The sequence below is a fragment of the Miscanthus floridulus genome, chromosome 5 (assembly GCF_019320115.1).
Source record: "Miscanthus floridulus cultivar M001 chromosome 5, ASM1932011v1, whole genome shotgun sequence".
Taxonomy (NCBI): Eukaryota; Viridiplantae; Streptophyta; class Magnoliopsida; order Poales; family Poaceae; genus Miscanthus; species Miscanthus floridulus.
Window position 1 is genome coordinate 18,907,371 of NC_089584.1, and position 19,141 is coordinate 18,926,511.

At 45.4% G+C, this 19,141-nt stretch overlaps 2 protein-coding genes across 7 annotated transcripts in view; both read right to left on the reverse strand.

Moving 5' to 3' along the window:
• Positions 1–11,228: 11,228 nt before the first annotated feature.
• LOC136451682 (LEAF RUST 10 DISEASE-RESISTANCE LOCUS RECEPTOR-LIKE PROTEIN KINASE-like 1.2) lies at positions 11,229–12,800 on the reverse strand. Of its 3 annotated transcripts, none has more exons than XR_010758626.1 (3): positions 12,091–12,800; positions 11,829–12,010; positions 11,229–11,566 (listed from the first exon to the last, which is right to left on the reverse strand). XR_010758626.1 is itself a non-coding variant. In XM_066452370.1 (2 exons), the coding sequence occupies exons 1-2, from the start codon at positions 12,505–12,507 to the stop codon at positions 11,897–11,899; spliced, it is 531 nt and encodes a 176-aa protein (XP_066308467.1). In that variant the 5' UTR covers positions 12,508–12,799; the 3' UTR covers positions 11,229–11,896. The 3 variants fall into 3 exon arrangements, 1 of the variants encoding a protein (XP_066308467.1); XR_010758625.1 differs by having other exon boundaries at positions 11,229–11,589; positions 12,091–12,799; XM_066452370.1 differs by having other exon boundaries at positions 11,229–12,010; positions 12,091–12,799.
• Positions 12,801–16,962: 4,162 nt separating this feature from the next.
• Positions 16,963–19,141, reverse strand: part of LOC136449615 (LEAF RUST 10 DISEASE-RESISTANCE LOCUS RECEPTOR-LIKE PROTEIN KINASE-like 2.1) — a 32,961-nt gene continuing 30,782 nt past the window's right edge. The window contains exons 2-6 of one of the 4 annotated variants that reach the window (XM_066449720.1): positions 18,986–19,021; positions 18,649–18,830; positions 17,765–18,180; positions 17,539–17,684; positions 16,970–17,448 (exon numbers count right to left, since the gene is read on the reverse strand). In XM_066449720.1, the coding sequence (XP_066305817.1) occupies positions 17,543–17,684; positions 17,765–18,180; positions 18,649–18,830; positions 18,986–19,021 (776 nt within the window). In that variant the 3' untranslated portion in view covers positions 16,970–17,448; positions 17,539–17,542. Of the gene's footprint in view, positions 17,449–17,538; positions 17,685–17,764; positions 18,831–18,985; positions 19,022–19,141 lie in introns of all 4 variants that reach the window. The other 3 variants (XM_066449721.1, XM_066449719.1, XM_066449718.1) reach the window with 3 other exon arrangements.

A 19,141-nucleotide genomic window follows, 5' to 3' on the forward strand; every position in this document is an offset into this window, starting at 1 on the left:
CTTTCTATGATTGAAAATCAGGAATTCATGGCCATGAGGGCTGCTCAGAAGGTCTGGCTGGCTCCGACTACGACTAAGGATCAGTTGCATGAGTTGGTCAGTGATTGCCTGATCCAGGACAAGGAGATTGCTGAGTGGAGAGCTCTAGGCCAGCATCGGGTTCCAACCCTAGGCTCTGGTGAGATTGTTCTTTTTGTCTCCTTTATCCATACTAGTCTTTGCCTTCCTGCCTCTGCTTTTCCTCATCACTTTCTGAATTATTTTGGGATTATCCTGAACCATCTTACTCCCAATGCTGTCCTTCATCTTTTTGTTTTTGTTCATCTTTGTGAAACTTTTCTTAGAATTCCTCCTCTTTCTCTCTTCCGTTACTTCTTCCATCTGAAGCCCCAACCCCATAGCGATGACACCCATGTTCTTGGTGGCTGCGGGATTCAGTTTCTTCAGGGTCATAAGGGTAGATTCTTTGATTATGATTTGGTTGATTCTGTGAGGGATTGGTGTGCCGACTGATTTTATGCCGCCAATATGATCCCTCCTCTTGCCATCCATTCTTCTTCTGGTCCTGTGGTTAATGATCGATGGGAGAAGAATCCCATGATGGTGGATGAGCTCCAAGCGATCAAGCCACACCAAAAGGAGGAGAAAGCTCTCCGTGCCCAGGTGGTTGAGGCAGGAAAGCAGAGGGATGCAGCTGTGGAGGCCATGAAGAATGAGTGCAATGGTATTGCGTGTTCTTTTTGTTTCCTCTTGTATTCAAATTTTCCTTTCTGATGACTTGTTTTTGGTGCCTGGTTTAGCTCTCTGAGTTGAAAAGCAGAATCTTTCAGAGGGTATTAAGGAAATGAAGACACTTGCTCGCAATAGTCACAACAGGGCTGAAGAGGTAATTACTCGTGCTGAAGAAGAACTTGCACTTGCCAAGTTGATTAGGCGTGGAGCTGATAGGGATCTTGTGCAGGCCCAAAAAATAGTTGAAGTCTTGACTGGTAAGTTGGCGATGGCTACTGAGAACTGGAATGCTTTGTGGAAATCATTTCGGTCAGTAGCCGATCTTCTCCGGACTCCATCAGATGATGGTCAATCTTGGGTCAATTTATTCCCCAAGTTCCGACCCGTTTCCAGGAGTTCATGAAGAGATGCGCCCAACTATGTACCAGAAATGTTCTTGCCCAGGTCCGAGTTCTTGCTCCGGAGATGGCCCTATCCAAGATTGCAGATGAAGCCGAGAGTCAAGAATATCTTGATGCTGTTGAAAAGATGGAGCCTGAGGTTGAAGATTTGGCTAGGAGGATTGTAGATAATCTTGATATTGACATTTCTTCTCTTGATGGCGATGCTTGATGTATTTTGACTTTATTACTCCAGCCTCTGTAATAAGAATATTATACTTCTTTTTTAATGAAGATCCTTTATTTTTCGTTGATGTCTTCTTTGCCTGGATGTCTTTGATTTTGTCAAGTGCTTGTCATGCTTTTGTCTGCGCTGTGTAAACAACTCGGTATTTGTAGATTGTTGTCTTGGCAAACTTTCTTGATTTGTCGAGTGCATGTCTGGCTTTCATCTACGCCATGTAAACAACTCAGTTTTTGTAGATTGTTGTCTTGATAAACTTTCATGGTTTGTCGAGTCCTTGTCTGGCTTTTATCTGTGCCATGTAAACAACTCGGTATTTGTAGATCGTTGTCTTGGCAAACTTTCTTGATTTGTTGAGTGCTTGTCTGGCTTTCATCTGGTTGTAGAAAACATCTTAGGATTGGTTCGGGTGTTAGCTTATTAGCTACCCTCATCGCGGGTTCAAGCATCTTTTCAGCTCTTTTGCTCTCAGCCGGTATGCTCAGGCGTAATTTCAGCCATTTTGCTTTTATGGATCGGGTGTTAGCTTATTAGCTACCCTCATCGGCGGGCTCAAGCATCTTTTCAGCTCTTTTGCTCTGAGCCGGTATGCTCAGGCATGATTTTAGCCATTTTGCTTTTTGGATCAGGTGTTAGCTTATTAGCTACCCTCATCAGCGGGCTCAAGCATCTTTTCAGCTCTTTTGCTCTCAGCCGGTATGCTTAGTGAAAACAACTCAGGAAGATTCGAAATAAGACATCTGTTGTCGTGGAATACCATCTTTATTGATCATGAATGTTTACATGCTTAGTGAAAACAACTGGGGGAAAGCCATGATGAGACATATGTTGTCGAGGAACGCTATCTTTACTGATCATGACCGTTGATCTCTTGTGGCTTGTATTTATGTTCTTCCTTGTGTTGTCTTCATGCGTAGAATCTCCTTAGTTGGCTGATGTGCCATGTATTGTTGATTTCTTTTCCATCTTTAGTTATCAACTTGTACATGCCTGGTCCAGTGACTTTTGTGACAATAAAAGGACCTTCCCATGGACTGAGTAGTTTATGTAATCCGTCAGCTTTTTGTATTCTTCTTAGTACTAGATCTCTGATTTGGAGTGATCAAGGTTGGGTATTCTTGTTGTAGTGGCGTCTTAAACCTTGGAGATATCTGGCTGATTGAAGGGTAGCATTTACTCTAACTTCTTCCGTACTGTCGAGTTCTAATCTCTGGGTCTGTTCTACTTCTCCTTCGTCGTATTGTTCTATCCTTGGTGACGTCCAGATTAAGTCGGCAGGTAGTACTGCTTCTGATCCATAAACTAGGAAGAAGGGTGAGTATCCGGTGGCTCTGCTTATTTGAGTCCGTAGCCCCCATACTACTTTGGGTAATTCTTCAATCCATTTGGATCCATACTCCACTAGTTCTTCGTATAATCTTGGTTTTAATCCAGCTAGTATAAGTCCATTAGCCCTTTCTACCTATCCATTAGCTTTTGGATGTGCGACTGACGCGTAATCTATGCCGAAACCGCAATCCTGTGCCCAACTTTGGAATTCTGTAGCTGTAAAGGGAGAACCCAAATCTGTGATGATTCGATTTGGCATGTCGAAGCAGTGCATAATGTCTTGGATGAACTCAACTGCTTTGGCTGCGCTGTATTTTGCGAGTGGTTTGTATTCAATCCACTTGGTGAACTTGTCAATTGCTACAAAGATGTACTCAAAACCGCCCTTTGCTTTCTTGAGAGGTCCTACTTGATCCGGCACCTAGCAGGAGAAAAGCCAAGCGGATGCAAATCAGATTGTGAGCTGGTACAAGAGCTTGTCTTGCGAACATTTGACAACCTTTGCATTTTCTAACGAGTTCTTCTACGTCTTTCAAAGCGGTTGGCCAGTAGAATCCGGTTCAGAATGCTTTGTCGACTAGTGTTCTTGAAGCTGCATGATTTCCACAGCAACCTGAGTGTATTTCTTCTAAGATCTCTTTGCCTTTTTTGAACGAGACACATTTTAGGAGTGCTCCTGATGATGCGGCTCTTCTATACAGCTTGTCCCCTACTAGGATGTAGTTCTTGCTTCTACGGACAACTCGGGTAGCCTTCGCTTTATCTGCTGGCAACTTATTCTCTTTGATATAATCGATAAAAACCTGGGTCCATGAGGTGGTGATTACCAAGATCTGGGTGCCTTTAGCTAGGAGTTCAGGGGTTATCTCACCGGGTTGTTTGATAGAGGGAGCTAATAACTCCTCTATGAATACGCCGGGTGGGACCTTCGCCCTATCCGATCCGAGCTTGGCGAGGACATCTGCTGCAATATTAGAATCGCGCAGGACATGTAGAATTTCCAATCCTTGAAAATGTTTTTTGAGTTTTCGTATTTCAGCGCAGTAAGCGCCCATGTTTTCTTTGGTGCAGTCCCAATCTTTGTTGACTTGGTTGATGACTACCGCCGAATCGCCATATACGAGTAATCGCTTGATTCCGAGGGTAATTGCTACTCAGAGTCCATGGATGAGGGCTTCGTATTCTGCTTCATTGTTTGTGGCTTGCCATAGTATCTGAAGGACATACTTGAGTTGTTTTCTGTCTAGCGAAATAAAGAGAACGCATGCATCGGCTCCGCCTAGCTTGAGCGATCCATCAAAGTACATCTTCCAATGGTCAAGGATGTTATTTGGCATGGGTTGTTGAATCTCTGTCCACTCGGCCACAAAATCGGCAAGGGCTTGAGATTTAATTGCCTTCTGTGGGGTGAAATCGATATTGAGAGCACCAAGTTCAACTGCCCACTTAGATATGCGCCCTGTTGCGCCTTTATTGTGTAGGATGTCTTTGAGTGGGAAATCTATCACCACGGTAATCTTGTGGCTTTCAAAATAGTGGCGAAGCTTGCGTGAAGTGATCAAGAGGGCGTAGAGTAGTTTTTGCACATGCGGGTACCGGATTTTTGATTCTGACAGTACTTCACTGATGTAGTATATGGGGCGTTGTACTTTATATATGCGCTCTTCTTCTTCTCTTTCCACGACTATTGTTGTGCTAATCACAGTAGAAGTTGCCACAATGTACAACATCATGTCTTCGTTTCTCTTTGGAGGTGTGAGAACGGGTGAGGAGGTGAGGTATGCCTTAAGTCTTTTGAAAGCTTCGTTGGCTTCTTCTGTCCACTCGAACTTGTCTATCTTCTTTAGTAGTTTAAAGAAAGGTAACCCTTTTTCACCGAGTTTTGATATGAAATGATTGAGGGCCACCATGCAGCCTGTTAGTTTCTGTACGTCCTTGATGCTTCGTGGAGGGCCCATTTCTGTTATGGCTCGAATTTGCTTGGCGTTGGCTTCGATTCCACGATGACTAACTAAGAATCCGAGTAGTTGTCCTGAAGGAACTCCAAATACACACTTGTTTGGGTTCAATTTCCACCTCCACCTTTTCAGGTTTTTGAAGGTTTGCTTTAAGTCTTCAATTAGTGCGTCCGGGTTCTTTATTTTTACTACTATGTCAACCACGTATGCCTCTATGTTTTCGCCGATCTGATTGCCAAGGCATGTTTGGATAGCTCTTTGGTATGTGGCACTAGCGTTCTTGAGTCCAAACGACATGGTCTTGTAGCAATAGGCACCGAACGGAGTGATGAAAGATGTCTTGCTTTGGTCTTGTTCTTTTAATGCAATCTGGTGATATCCTGAATAGCAATCAAGAAAGGATAATAGGGCAGATCCTACTGTTGAATCAACTATCTGATCAATGCGTGGTAGTCCGAATGGATCTTTCGGGCAGTGTTTGTTGAGATCTGTGTAGTCGACACACATGCGCCACTCGTCCGTATTCTTTTTTGGTACTAGAACTGGGTTTGCTAGCCAATCTAGATGAAGGACCTCTCTGATGAATCCGGCTGCCATTAGCTTTGTGATTTCTTTTTTAATTGTTGCCTTCTTGTTAGGTGAGAATCGTCATAGCCGTTGCTTCACAGGCTTGGAGCCTTCATTGATATCGATTCTGTGCTCAGCCAACTCTCTTGGGACACCTGGCATGTCGGCCGGCTTCCAAGCAAAGATATCTTTGTTGTCCTGAAAAAAGTTGGTGAGCGCGAGTTCCTATTTTGCCAAGAGGTGGGCACTGATGGTTGCCATTTTGGAGGGATCACCGGTGCCCAGGTCGATTTGCTTGACATCGGCTTCTTTTGGTGGTGCGAGGATGCTGGGCTTTTTAGCTGGTATCTCTAGTTCTTTTGGGCTCATTTCTATGGCAATAGTGGCTATTTCTTTTCTAATACTGGCGGATTGTGCTTTGGCTGCAATTTGAATTGCATGGACGTCGCAGTCAAAAGCGCGCTTCAAATCACTTCGTAGGGAAAGTACACCATTAGGCCCTGGCATCTTAAGCAATAGATACAGGTAATGCGGTATCGCTATGAATTTTGCTAGAGCTAGGCGTCTGAGGATTGCGTGATATGATGAATCGAAGTCTGCAACTTCAAACTTGATGAACTCTATTCGGTAGTTTGAGGGGGTTCCAAAAGTAACCGGTAGAGTGATTTGTCCAAGTGGCATGGCTGCCTTGCCGAGTACTATCCCATAAAAGGGGTGCTCGTTGGTGTAATCATCCCGGCGAGTTGTAGTCCCATATTCCTTAGCGTTTCTAAAAAAATGATGTTGATTCCGGCTCCCCCATTGATTAATACTTTTGTGATAGTCATTCCAGTGATAGTTGGATCTAGAACAAGTGGGTAATGGCCTGCGTTCCCTACGCTAGTCCATTGGTCCTCTCTTGAAAACTGGATTGGATATTGTGACCAGTTGAGATATTTTGGAGTAGCCGGCTCTGTTGTCATGATGGTTCGTAGAGCTAGCTTTTCTTGATGTTTGCTTCTAGAATCTAAGGTCCCAGCGAAGATCACTGCTACTGTCCCCCTAGATTTTTGGAATCCCTTGTCTTCATGGTTGTCTTCATCTTTTTTCTGATTGTCTTCTTAAGTGTTCACCTTATTATCTTTTCTTGTGTATCGCTTGTTGAATGTGTAGCAATTTCCGGTGGTGTGATTTCCTTTAGGATACAAAATGCAACGCATGTTTTCAATGTCGTCATACCCTCTAGGTTTGGAAAACTTCCTTAATTTATCAGCCATCACCACGGTGTTGTCTGGTCCACGTTTTCTTTCCTGATGTCTGATGTTTTGATGATTTCGCTTGTCCGGGTTGGTTGTTTTTATCCGGGAACCTTTCTCGTGTCTTCTCCTCTGCAGTAATCATCTTTTCTACTGTGTGTCTGAATTCTTCATTGCTTCTCGGGTTTTCTTTGCAGAAGTCTTGAAATTGGCACCTAGCCATAATTCCATGAGAGAAAACTTTGATTACTTCTCGTTCAGTGATGTCATATACTTGGGCACGTAGTTCGCCAAATCATCGATAGTAATTTCTGAGAGTTTCGCCTCCTTTCTGCTTGAGTCCTTTTAATTCTGCGTGGGTGATGGGGTGCGTAATGATACCCGCGAAATTTCTATAGAAAACTCTTTGCAGGTCTTCCCAATTTCTGATTGATCCTGGATTTAATTTGTCGAACCATTGGAGGGGCATGGTTTCCAGTGCCATGGGAAAAAATAAGGTCTTGATATCATCGTCTCCTCCGGCTAGTTCAATCGACTGCGAGTAAATTCTAAGCCACTGCCTTGGTTCGGTCTTGCCATCATATTTAGAGTGGTTGGACGGTTTGAACTTGTGAGGCAGTCTTATTGAAGCAAGTCTGTTTGCAAAACAGGGGAATCTATTGTGCGTTCCGGCTTCTTTGTATTCTGATTCAGCACCTCCTTCCTGCCAACTGTCGTTTTGGTGAGAGTAGTTCTGCGGGGATGTCTGAATAGGTACTTCGCTTCTGATCTTTCTTGGTTGTTCGATTCGGTAATTTTGACTGTGGTCCCTTCTACTTTCCCTGTTGTGACTTCCGCTTGGTCCAAGTCTCTCGAAAGCGGACTTCTTTTGATTTTGATCTTCCTTCCTATGAGATGTTGACCTGGCGGGTAGTCTTGAGCGGGCCCTTCCGTCGTGCGTCCTTAGGGCTGCTGATTGGAGGAGGTCTCGGAGCTATTCCTATTTTTCACTGGGAAGTGATGTCGCTCTGAGTTCTTCTGGTGCTTCTCGGATCTTATTGTAGGGTGTATTCACCGCACATCTTTCTTCGACTTCTTGTTCTGATTTTTTCCTGTCGTACTCATCCAGATCTGACTCATATTTGATCCAAGCTTCCTTGCGCTACCTAGCACGGCGTTGGCGTCCTTGTTTCAATTTGTTTCTTCTTTCTCTGGCTTGTCTATGACTCTCGGTCTCACCATCATGCCCCTGGATAAAGGGTGATATGTTGGACTCAGATTCGTCTGATGACCTGATGTCGGGTGCTTCTGGGGGACCAATGGTGATCGAGGACGGCGAACCATGAATACTTCTCGTGCGTGAATTGTTCTGTTATCAGTGTTGGTTTCCACATTGTCGGAGTTGTTGATGATTTTAGTAGAGGCTTCAAGGTCGCAGATCGAGTCTCCTTCTTGGTATGGTAGAATTGCTGTCGTCATCGTGTCGACTAGTTGGGTACCGCTGTCCTAAGGAATAGAACCTGGCCAGTGGACGATGCAGTCTTGAGATGTTATAGTTAGTACGAGACCTTCCTGAGCTCCTTTTAGTGGCATTCTAAGCACCGGATCGAGGGATCCTTCGGGCCGTGCCTGATAAGATTTTGCCATGTTGTGGAGTCCGAACGGAAAAGGTTCTGACTTCTTGAAAGAACTCTGAGTATACTCCGAGTTGTATTCTTGATAGGCCGAGGCCGTGTTCTGGAGCCCGGCCGGAAAAGAACTCGGTTTCTCACAAGAACTCGGGTAAGACTCCATCTCGAATGCGGAGCCTGAGTTTGAGTTGGATGCGTAAAGCTGCGAAATCTGAGTTGGATCGGACATCACGAGCCGCGCGAATCTTCCAGTGAGTTGATCTGTCGTAGTCACCGTAAAAGAAAGGTCTTCAAGGTGATCCGAATCTTCGAGGAGACGGCTTTGAATCTTGCCATCGTCGCCTGTCTCGCAGATCCATGAACCGAAGATGAAGGTTGATCCCGTCGAGAAGATCATGTTGTCGAGGTCCGTCGAGCTCTCGAATGCAAATTCGCCGAAAGCCCCTACCTGGCGCGCCAGCTGTCGATGTTTTACCACCGATAGCCTGCCACGGGGATACTCGGGGCAGTTTGTTCGGGCTTCAGCGTATGCAGAACTCGACGATAAACGCAAGAGACAGTCGATTTATCCTGGTTCGGACCCTCGACCGTGATCGAGTAATAGCCCTACGTCCAGTCGGCGTTAGCCTTTGCGTTGGATTGATCGTAAAGTATTATGTTTCGTTGTGTTGTTCCTCCTCTCTCCAGGAACTCCGCCCTCTTTTATATAGTCAGGAGGCCAGAGTCCTAGTCGGTTTAGTAGGATTACAGAATAATACTACTACTAAGTTTACAGTGAAAGAAATCCTAGTTAGACTAGATCTTCTTCCTTCCTTATGGGGTATCCGGTGGGTCCCGTATCGACAACAGCCCCCAGCCCCCAGGAACAACCAGGACATCAAATTCGCAAATCACAAGTGTCCTGGTTGCCCGACTCTACCGTCGACCTTATCCTCTTACCAGGCTCCCAACGACAGCGCACGTCTCCCCCGTCCTCCCTCCCAATCCAGATACTTCTCCTCCCGTACCTAGGTCACTAGACATCTCCGCCGCTCCCACCACGCCACTGCCTCCGCGTTGCCCGCCCTCCCCTTTGTATCTCTCTCCCGACGTCCGGGCGCAGCGGATGGCCGCCTCCTGGCACCGTGTTGTGAGGGCGAGCAGGCCTCGTCGCCGGCGAGCAGAGGCTCATCGCAGGTGGCCGGTGGCCGGCGAGCGGGGATGCGGCATCACTGCACGGGGATGCGGCGCGAGACGCGGGCCTGCGGGCATCCGAGGCTAGGGCCTCGGGGACAGAGGGACAAGGGAGTCGACTGTTATTGGGCTGGGCCGTATCCGCAAGCCAGATACGCATCGACTGCCGTATCCAATATTCGCGAAAAAAAAGAAAAAATTGGATAGTCCGAATCGGAGGAGTATCAGACACGTATCCGTATCGGATACGCGATATGACGTATTCGTGTAACATAACATCGCAGTCTCCAAGCGTCGGCCAGTCCAGGAGGAAACCATCGCTGATCAATGACTCGTACACGGACTCACGAGTCAGGTTCATCCCATCTTGGAAGCCGCGCACCGGCACGCTCGTGGAGGTGCAGTTCGCCTGAACCCACAGCGGCCGGCTGCTCTCCACGTCGCCGGGCCTCTTGGAGATGTAAGCTCCAACTGCGTGCTTGGCACATGGCCCTGTCAGCAGCTCGTTGCGAGGAATCTTGCAGTTGTAGACGAAGGTGAGGTCGTCCCTGTTGGTGGCGCTGACGTTGACCTTGAAGAGGCCGAGGCCAGAGGACACGTTGAAGTCCGGGATTTTACACGCCCCGTCGCCGGAGAAGGCGGTCTCCACTGCCACAAGCATGGAGCGATTGCCGTAGAGTATGCTTTGCACGAGGTACAGGTTCTCCCTGAACGTCCTGCTGAGGTACGCCCTGCCAGCAGCAGCGTCGCATGTCAGCGCGAAGGCCGGGTAGCCGCACTCCAGCGGATGCACGCCGACGAGCGAGAACGGGTACGTGATGTTCAGGCCTCCGCATCTCGCCGGCGCGCAGCTCGTGTCGGAAGCGGCCGTGGTTAAGCCTAAGCGCAGCAAAGTGGAGAGGGGGAGCAGCAGCGCCACTACGGCAGGCTGCATCGTAAGAAGAAGAAAGAATACAGGTGGTTCTTTGTTCGCGTCTGCGCAGCAGGTTGTGAAAAAAGAAGGGCGTTGGCATCACGGCCTGACGGCCAGATAGATACATGGACTGGAATTTGTTTCCCAGGACAGTTCCGCCGAGGACTTGTGACTTGTCACAGCCCTACACGTCCGGGCAGCTTTCAACGGTCGGGATCGAGCTTTGGACCTTGGATGTAGCTCACGAACCGTTGCGCGAGCAACTTTGTGTGAATGTTGAATAGTCCACATTTTCTATTCTGGCGGTAATAAGCTTCATTTTCGTAAAACACATAAATAATTGCAGCGTTGCCAGTATCGACTCAGGAGTCAGGAGTCGCGTGGGTGCGGGCCTAGGATAAGATTCACACTTGTGCGCCACACAAGCTAACGTAACGTCGAGGCAACACGTCCATTCTGAAAATAACTGCTTTAATTTGCCAAGTGGGATTGTGGTGAATTTTGTTTAAATAATATTTTTTTGTTAATGATTAATTGCAAATCTAGAAGCCATTGTACAAAAATTTAACATATAGCATCCTGTCGGCCTCTCAAAAGCCGACACCGCCAAAATAGCGACAGGAGGACCAACAGGGCCAGTTGACCCGTGGAAGGCCGACTGCGCGCAGCGCAGCTGCTTCTACCGTCTCGCCGTGACGCGCGGCGGCGAACGCACGAACCACCACTGCGACTGCGAGCCATCGTCCCACTACCACGCGATCGCAACTAGTGCCGTCGCATTAGCTGGATTGCCGAACAACCTCCGCGCCCGCTACGGCGCGGGCTTGGTACTTCTGTCCATGGCGGAAGACGTCTCGACTCCCGGCGGCGGCGCGTATGGAAGAAGGTCGCAAACCCATGGGATGATTGTGTGGCCTGGACTCGCGGCCGTGCAGGACCAGGCAAGCAGTGGCATCGTCGAACCAAGTAAGTAGATTTACGGCTTTGCTCTGATTTTGCCAGTTTCAGTTCTCGTAAGCCGTAAGCGTTCAATCTGACTATAAGTTTATGGAAACTGTGCTCTGATTTGAATTGGAACCATTACCAGTTGGATTGGGTGGATTTTATTTATCTGGATTCATTTATACGACCTTTGGAGCGGGGGTGTACAGCCATAGGATTATTATTGCCAGACTTCAGATATGATGCCCTGCTACCTGGATTGCCAGGACGGCCTCCGGTGAGAATTTTGAAGGTAGTTATGCAATTTATATATTCGTCTGTCTCTGAGGAAGAGTCTGGTGCTGTTGGGAATAACCAAACTCAATTCCAAGAAAAAAAATATGCCTCTTTCCTGGCCCATTGTACATGAATGACCATGTTCAGTTTCATCTTCTTATTCTGACAGCTCTGCTCCGGTATCTTACTTGATGCTCCTCGGCCGTCCTGAGACGCATCATTCCATAACTCTAGTGTGAAAAAATATGTCTGCCTGAGCAAAAAATAATATGCGTACCTAACTTGATACAAGTATAGATGTGCACATTAGTATTTTATAAAATTCTAATACTGGGTTACCATGTATTGATAGTAGTATTTAGTAATTTATCTGAAAAAAGCTCCCTTTGGGTTTTACTATGTATGAGGTCCTATGCAATATACTATAATAAAGATAGTAGCCTTTTTTCTTTGAAAGTTATCATAGTACCTTCTTATTTGAATTCACAAAGTTGATTACTCTCACAGGATGTTTATTCTCGATCTTGGGGAGTACTGTCATATAACATTTGAATCCACATGCTTTATCTCCTCAGCCTTCAGTCCTTCACTAGAACCTTGAAGCTGCTGGGACTCATGCTTTCTGTATTCAAATTGTAAACTGAATCTTCGCTGGAAAAACGAGAAAGGAGTTGTAGATATAAAATTACTAAAAATGACAACTGCAGAAATGTCTAGAGAGAACATCTTACAGTATTTGACTGAAGTTCTGCTTTGGTGAACGCCGGCATGAACCCCATGCTGAGCGAGAGGTTGAAGCACGGCGCCGGGCAGCCGGCGGCAAGCGGGAGGTTCTCGTCCACCACGTGCAGGGAGCTGTTCTGGTAGAAGATGTTCACCACCCGGTACGCCTGGAACATGGAGCGGCTCAGGAACGCGCCGCTGCTGTTGCACTTGAGCTGGAACGACGGCGACCCGCACGGCGGCTGCCCTGGCTCCTCCAGCCAGAATGGGTACGAGATGTTCAGGCTCCCGCATGCCTTGGGCGAGCTGCAACCTTGTTGTTCAGGCGGCTCTGTTGTTTGGGAAGCAACTAATGTTGGTAGTGGTAGCTGTAGCAAGAAGGCTACAGTGTGGAGAACAAGTGATGGCAAGAGCACCGCAGTCATGTGTGCGTTGCTAGTCAGTGTCAGGGAGAGAATCGAAGAGATAGATCATGGATGGAATGGGCCGGGGTCTCCTGGCTATTTCATGGAGGCCTGGATCACCGTCGATCAGCGACTAGTCTCTGTTGTTGCCGTGCTGGATGGTGTGTTGAAGCGGTCAGATAAGTCTTCGCTTTCGTCTCTAGCACTGATCAGTAGTAGTCAGTCCAATTTGACCCCTTTTTTCCACATCTACTTTGTCGTCTCTGTAGTTTCAATTCAATATTACAATATCGACCGTTCAGGAAAAGACAAAAAAAAAAAAAATGGCTACCCTGCGCGTACCCGAGAGTCCTGCACGCTTCCTACTCCCTCCGTCTCAACCTCCGTCTCAAAATAGAAGTCGTTATAGGATACGTGCAGATCAAACTTTCTCAATTTTGACTAGATTTATAGAAAATACGTGCAATATTTATATCTCTAAATAAATTTATTATGAAAATATATTCAAAAATCTATCTAATAATACTAATTATGTATTATAAATAAATAAATATATATATATATATATATTTGATCAAAGTTAAAAATGTTTGACTTCTCGAAAAGTGAGAATGATATCTATTTTGGGACGGAGGGAGTACACTCTCTCCGTCCCAAAATAAGTATAATTTTGGTTTCATACATGGTAATTATTTTTAAAAAAATTAGTTACATTTGTAGAAAATATTAATAATATTTTTATCTCCAAATAAATTTATTATGAATATATATATATATACACACACACACACACACACAACAATTAGTCTAATGATACTTATTGTGCACCATAAAATTAATGTTTTTTATAAAATTAGTCAAAGTTAAATGTGTTTGATTTCTCGAGAAGTTAGAATAACACATATTTTGAGATGAAGGGAGTACAGTCATTGAAACTTTTAATTTAGGGGAGGACGGAGGACGTTGTTGGGTTTTTATTGCTCGCATGTTAAGAGTTTTTTTTTTAAACTTGCTTATTAAATTATCATTTAGAGAGCTATTTGAATAAAAACCGCTCTTCATTTTTTTTCATCCTCTAACAGCTTCTCTATATCTTCTTCTATTCTAGAGAGAAATTCTCACTCTTTATTTTTGACTAACGAGAAATTTAGAATAGAGGATATAGTAATATTTAGATGTTTAATTAGAGAACCTGTTGGAGAGTTTTTTTTTCACCAAAACCTCTATTACTCTCAATTAGGAAGGATATACAGAGAATCTTGGAGACTGGAGTTGCTCTCAGTTCAGTTCGTAAATAGTTTCCGGTCCATACCTCAACTAACAATTCACTGGTTGATACAAGAAAATTTAAATAGATTAATAATCTCCACCAAATCGTAAGTTGCTTTGTCATTTTTAGATATATAGCTTTTGCTACGTGACTAGATATACATTATGTCTAGATACATAGTAAAAGTTATATATACAGAAAAGCTTGAACGACTTGAGTAACTACTAGTTGATATATCTAAGTAGCGTAGGACTAAACTATAATCTCCTAACAATTAATTCTAGAAACTAAGTGGACTGCAACAAGACATAGTTAAGCCATTAACAACGGCAGTTAGACCATCAATTTTAGGAGCAGGTGCATCACAGATGAGACGGGCAGAGCAGCAAGGCAAACACATAGATTAGGTACTGTAATTATCGTCCTATTTGGTTGGTGCCGTAGTTCACCAGGTCCCACCTTCGACAAACTATGGCTGCCATAAAAGATGTGGCGAGCAAAATTAAAGTCACATTTGTAACAAGGTTCGGCACAAAACTGAGTCTATGACATAGTCGGCTGGTTTGCTGGTTGGTTTCTAGGCTGGTTTGGGCTGGCTGGTGCTGATTTGTTGTGAGAGAAAAATACTGTTGGCTGCCTGAAACCAACAAGCGAACAGGCTGAGTGTTAAGAAGGTGTGACACGCAATAGTTGTGACAGTGAACCAAATAGATACAGAAAAAATTAGAAAAAATTGGTTCCATAGCCCTCAAAGAATCATGTTTCCGGAAAATACCACTGAAAGACCTCGGGCACGTAAAATACCACTGAAAGAATCGTCCGTTACCGTAAACTAGCATTCTGTAACAATCTGGAGCAAAACACCGTGAATCAACCGTTTAGCTCCTCACCGTGCAAACACAAAAAAAGAAGGATAGGCAGAGTATTGCCTCATGCACCGCGCCACCTGCAGCTCGTAGCTCTGGAGCACGTGGATCGCGCGGGCTGCGCTCACGATGCTCTTGATCGACTTAAGCTGTTGAGCACGTCCATACAGTGCACGCACTCGAGCACCTTCCCCCACCGGTCAACGAATGCAGCGTGCTCCGCAGTGAGCACGGACGTGACGATGAGGCAGCGACGGCGAGGCGCTTCGATCTGCTCGCAAATGGCTGCGGTGGCCATGCCGACGATGGAGGGGACCATGCCGATGCCAATCTAGAGAGGCACGCCCATCTGGAGCCCCGTGACCAGCTCGCACAGCCCATGTGGAGCCCACCGGCACCAAGCGTGATTAGCTCACGGCATGCTAGAGCAATCGAGTTTGTATGCATGCAAACGAGTTCACGATGGCTGGATGAGGGCGAAGATGACGATGGTGAGGTATCGTCCGAGCAAGCCACTGGATTGAGAAAGATAGGTGTCTCGACGGAAGGATTACAGCAAAAGCGGCCACTGTGACGGAATGCTATTTTTAGGTAACGGTCCATTCTTTCGGTGGTATTTTATGTGACGGACGTTTTTCGGTGGTATTTTTCGAATGTCGTAATCTTTGGATGCTATGAAACTAATTTTCTCAAAAAATTATGGTATAATTAACCTTTCGCGTGGTAAGTTTTGGTAACACCTATGCAATATATGTAACCTCTTTATAGACCCCCGCGGCCTGCGTACGGCAGTGGCGCAACTGCAACCTCGTACGCCACCCGCTGCCGGTTGTGGTGGACGTTAGGTGAATGATGCCGGGCTGCCAGGGGCAGAGAGCACATAAAAAAAGGAGCGGTTAGAGAGTGATCGGCAGAGAGATGGAAACCGGCGACGAGAGAGGCAGAACAATATGGATTGCCAGATTTTGATCATAGGATGGATTTGGAGCCTCGTCGACTGAATTTTCCCCTCATTTTCCGTAAGTATAGGACCTCCCAAAAAGGTCTTGCAATAAATCTGTCCATCCGCGTTCACACTAGCTGCCTGTTGCAGCACAACAGCAGTACGGGTGTGAGACTTACCGGCACATGTTGAGTTGTTGACCCGAGCTGCCGGCCGAGCAGACTGCACTCTTCCAGAGTGTGCTGTACTCCTAGTCCTACTTTGCATTGCACGTGGTGAGTGGGTGCACCACAATCTTGTCAACTCGTCAATGTCACCACCATTTGGGCAATAATAATCATCCCTGGCCGTCCATCGCGCGCCAGGATTTTGGGCAAGGCACTGGAGAGTCTGAGAGTGAGAGCTACTACGCACAACGCAAATGGGGGCAGCAAACAACAAAAGTCTTCATGGGATTGAGACCAAATGATGAAAAGGGCGGAAGCACTAGCACGACGCCAGTGGTGCACCACAGAGAATGACGAGAGGCATGTCTCAATCCGCGTGATGCAGTGGTTGCACGCGCTGTTCGACTTTGCCACCCGCGTTCACACAGCCTGCCTAACTGCTGGAGTAGGCTGTAGCAGTGCGTGGCATTTCAGCTTGGGCAAGTCCGCAGGTACTCGTCCACTTGCGCAGCCTGAGACCTGACGCCGAGGCACAAGGCACAACTTTTTTTTTTATTGCCTCGTCCTTCCCATACAAGCTGTAGTATCGTGGTGCGATGCAACTGAAATTATTAACGGGGAATAAGTCTCCTAGGTGAGGCACCCGGACGAGTATAAGCACTTGAACCCGGGTGGGCTGGCTGAGCGCACGCCCAGCTGACCAGGTTCTCACAAGGCACAACGTTGCTGCGGCATTTGTCGTACTAGCATGTTCATGTCCTCGAGCCTGGCAATGGTGTCGGCGCGCTGTGAACAAACGGTTTCGGCAGCTGTGGCAGCACGAGTAGAGGAAGCGTTGGCGCTATCGAGGGCCGTGACCAGTAGTAGTAAACTAGTAACCAGTGAGTCCTACTTGGGCGGATCCAGAAAGGGCACGACTAGCGCCGGGACGTCCGGACACAAGCCCCCAGTCTGGATGCTCGCGCCGCTGCTCCTCGTCTCGCGTTCCACACCTGTCCACCCACGTCTCATCTATTGCGCCCGTCCGCAAGCATGTGGGGCCCGCCTTCACCTTCACGTGCCTGACACCAAGGCGAGAAAGCAGAAAGGCGAGGAGAGAGATGCAACACTCGATCTAGTTTTGAAGCATCCATATGCAACAAAACGCAACATACGTCTGAAAACAAATGAAATATTTGAAACATGCGTCTGAAACACTTCCAAAAAACACTTGAATTTTTTTAAATATACACAATATCCATATAAAACACTTGCATCATTTATGTAAAAATATATGCAATGTCCAAATAAACACACTTGCAATATACGTCGGAAAAAACAGATAAAACATTGAAACAGGATCTTGCAACATACGTGTACAAGTATTGCAACATGTGCAACATCCCAATCTACTTTTGTAACATCCGTATGAAACACTTTCAACGTGCCTCTGAAACATTTAAAACACACGAAATAGACGCTTGCAACATGCAGTTTCAGCGCAAACATCTCCTTACTACTTAGAAGAATGGAGGCTCGTCGGCATATGGTGTTCGCCAAAGGCAGCGGCCCTCCGCACGTGGGAGCGGAGTACAAGGAATATTTGGACAGTATCCTTCCACCAGGTGGACCCATAATCTATATACTTCAAATGCAAGAATGCAGGACACTATAGTAAGCTAGTACCCTTTTTCTCTCAGTGAGAGTATGGCTAACATCATATTAGAACTTGGTCACCTGTGAACAAAAGGTACATATACATAGGTTCATATTTAGATATAACAGTTACCATAAAATGCTTAACTCTGATGCTATAGGGTAGATGACCTTTTCAAAGAGTTGGCAGCCGCTGTAGGTTTTTTGAATTCGTAGTGCTTATTTGATTAAACTTTAGAACTTCACTAAAAGCTTGAGTTTGGGTAAGACTGCTGAAGCTTGTGGTTTCTGTATTTAGAATATGTACTGATTCTTCGCTGAAAAAGAGAAAATAGGTGCATGTATCATCTTCATTGAAAATTCTACTGGACATAAATATGTAGAGAAAATATCTTACGGTATGTTATTGAAGTTTTGCTTTGGTGGCATGTCCAATTCATCTAAGCCTCTTTCAAACATTTCCAAAACCTTTGTTATTGTAGGGCGACTCATTGGTAGTACTTGCACGCACCACAAACCAATTAAAATCATCTTTTTAGCAATTTCCTGCACTTCACATGTGACTTCACAAGCTTCTAACCCATCATCGTGGGAAAAATGGTCATAAATCCAATCTGGAAAATACTTCTGACTTGACTTTTCAACTACTGATTTCACATTTTTCCTGCCTCCAACCATCTCTAGCAACATCATTCCATAACTATAAACATCTGATTTTGTTGAAACAACTCCAAAGGTCCGAGAGTGAACTTCTGGAGCAATGAATCCAATTGTTCCTCTGGTTCCGGTCATTGAAAACTTACTCTCCTTGGTCTGACAAAATTTAGCTAAACCAAAATCAGCAATCTTTGGGCAAAAATCTTGATCAAGAAGGATATTTTGGGGCTTGATATCAAAATGTACAATGCGTGTATTGCAGCTGTGGTGCAAGTATTCGAGGCCACGAGCAATCCCAATTGCTATAGTGTAGAGATCTTGCCATCCTAAAATGTGTTTGGGATTCTCACAATAAATGTACTGATCCAGAGAACCATTGGGCATGTATTCATATATAAGAGCCCGTTTTGAGCGCTCCAAACAAAACCCAAATAAGCTTACAATATTCACGTGAGATGTCCTACCAATGCTCATAACCTCATTTACGAACTCATCCCCTTGTCCTTTGCAGTCATGCAAAAATTTCACGGCGACTAGACGGCCATCAAGTAGCCTCCCTTTGTAAACCACTCCGTAACCACCTTCCCCGAGCTTATGATTAAGAAAGGAAGTTATCTTCATTACCTCTGAGTAGTTGTATCTCTTTGGAGCTAGGGATCCATAAGATTCCATTAGAGCCTCAATGTTCCTTTCAGTGCTGCTGCTAGCCTTTCTTCCTAGGCGAAACCATAGTCTCTGCCCCTTTTGATGCCATACCAGTACATAAATACATGGAAAGAGCAAGCTTGCAGTTGCTGCCATCAAAACTGAGATTAAAGCACATGTTATTTTTCTTTAAATATAAATATATATTCTTTTTTTTTTGTAAAGAAGCCATATTTTTCTCCAAATGAAATAGTCATGTAGGAGATCACTCCTAGCCTATTTTTTTTAATTAGGTTCCATTGTACGAATTATTTACCTATTAGTATTGTCTTCCCGTGACTCCACTCGCTTCCTGTAGTAGCACATAAGCTCCATTAACATTCGTAAGAGTAATGTTGAAATTACTATATTTTGTCTTTGCAAATAATGTATATAAATGAAGCATATGTTTGGAACTTAAATATTTTGGAGA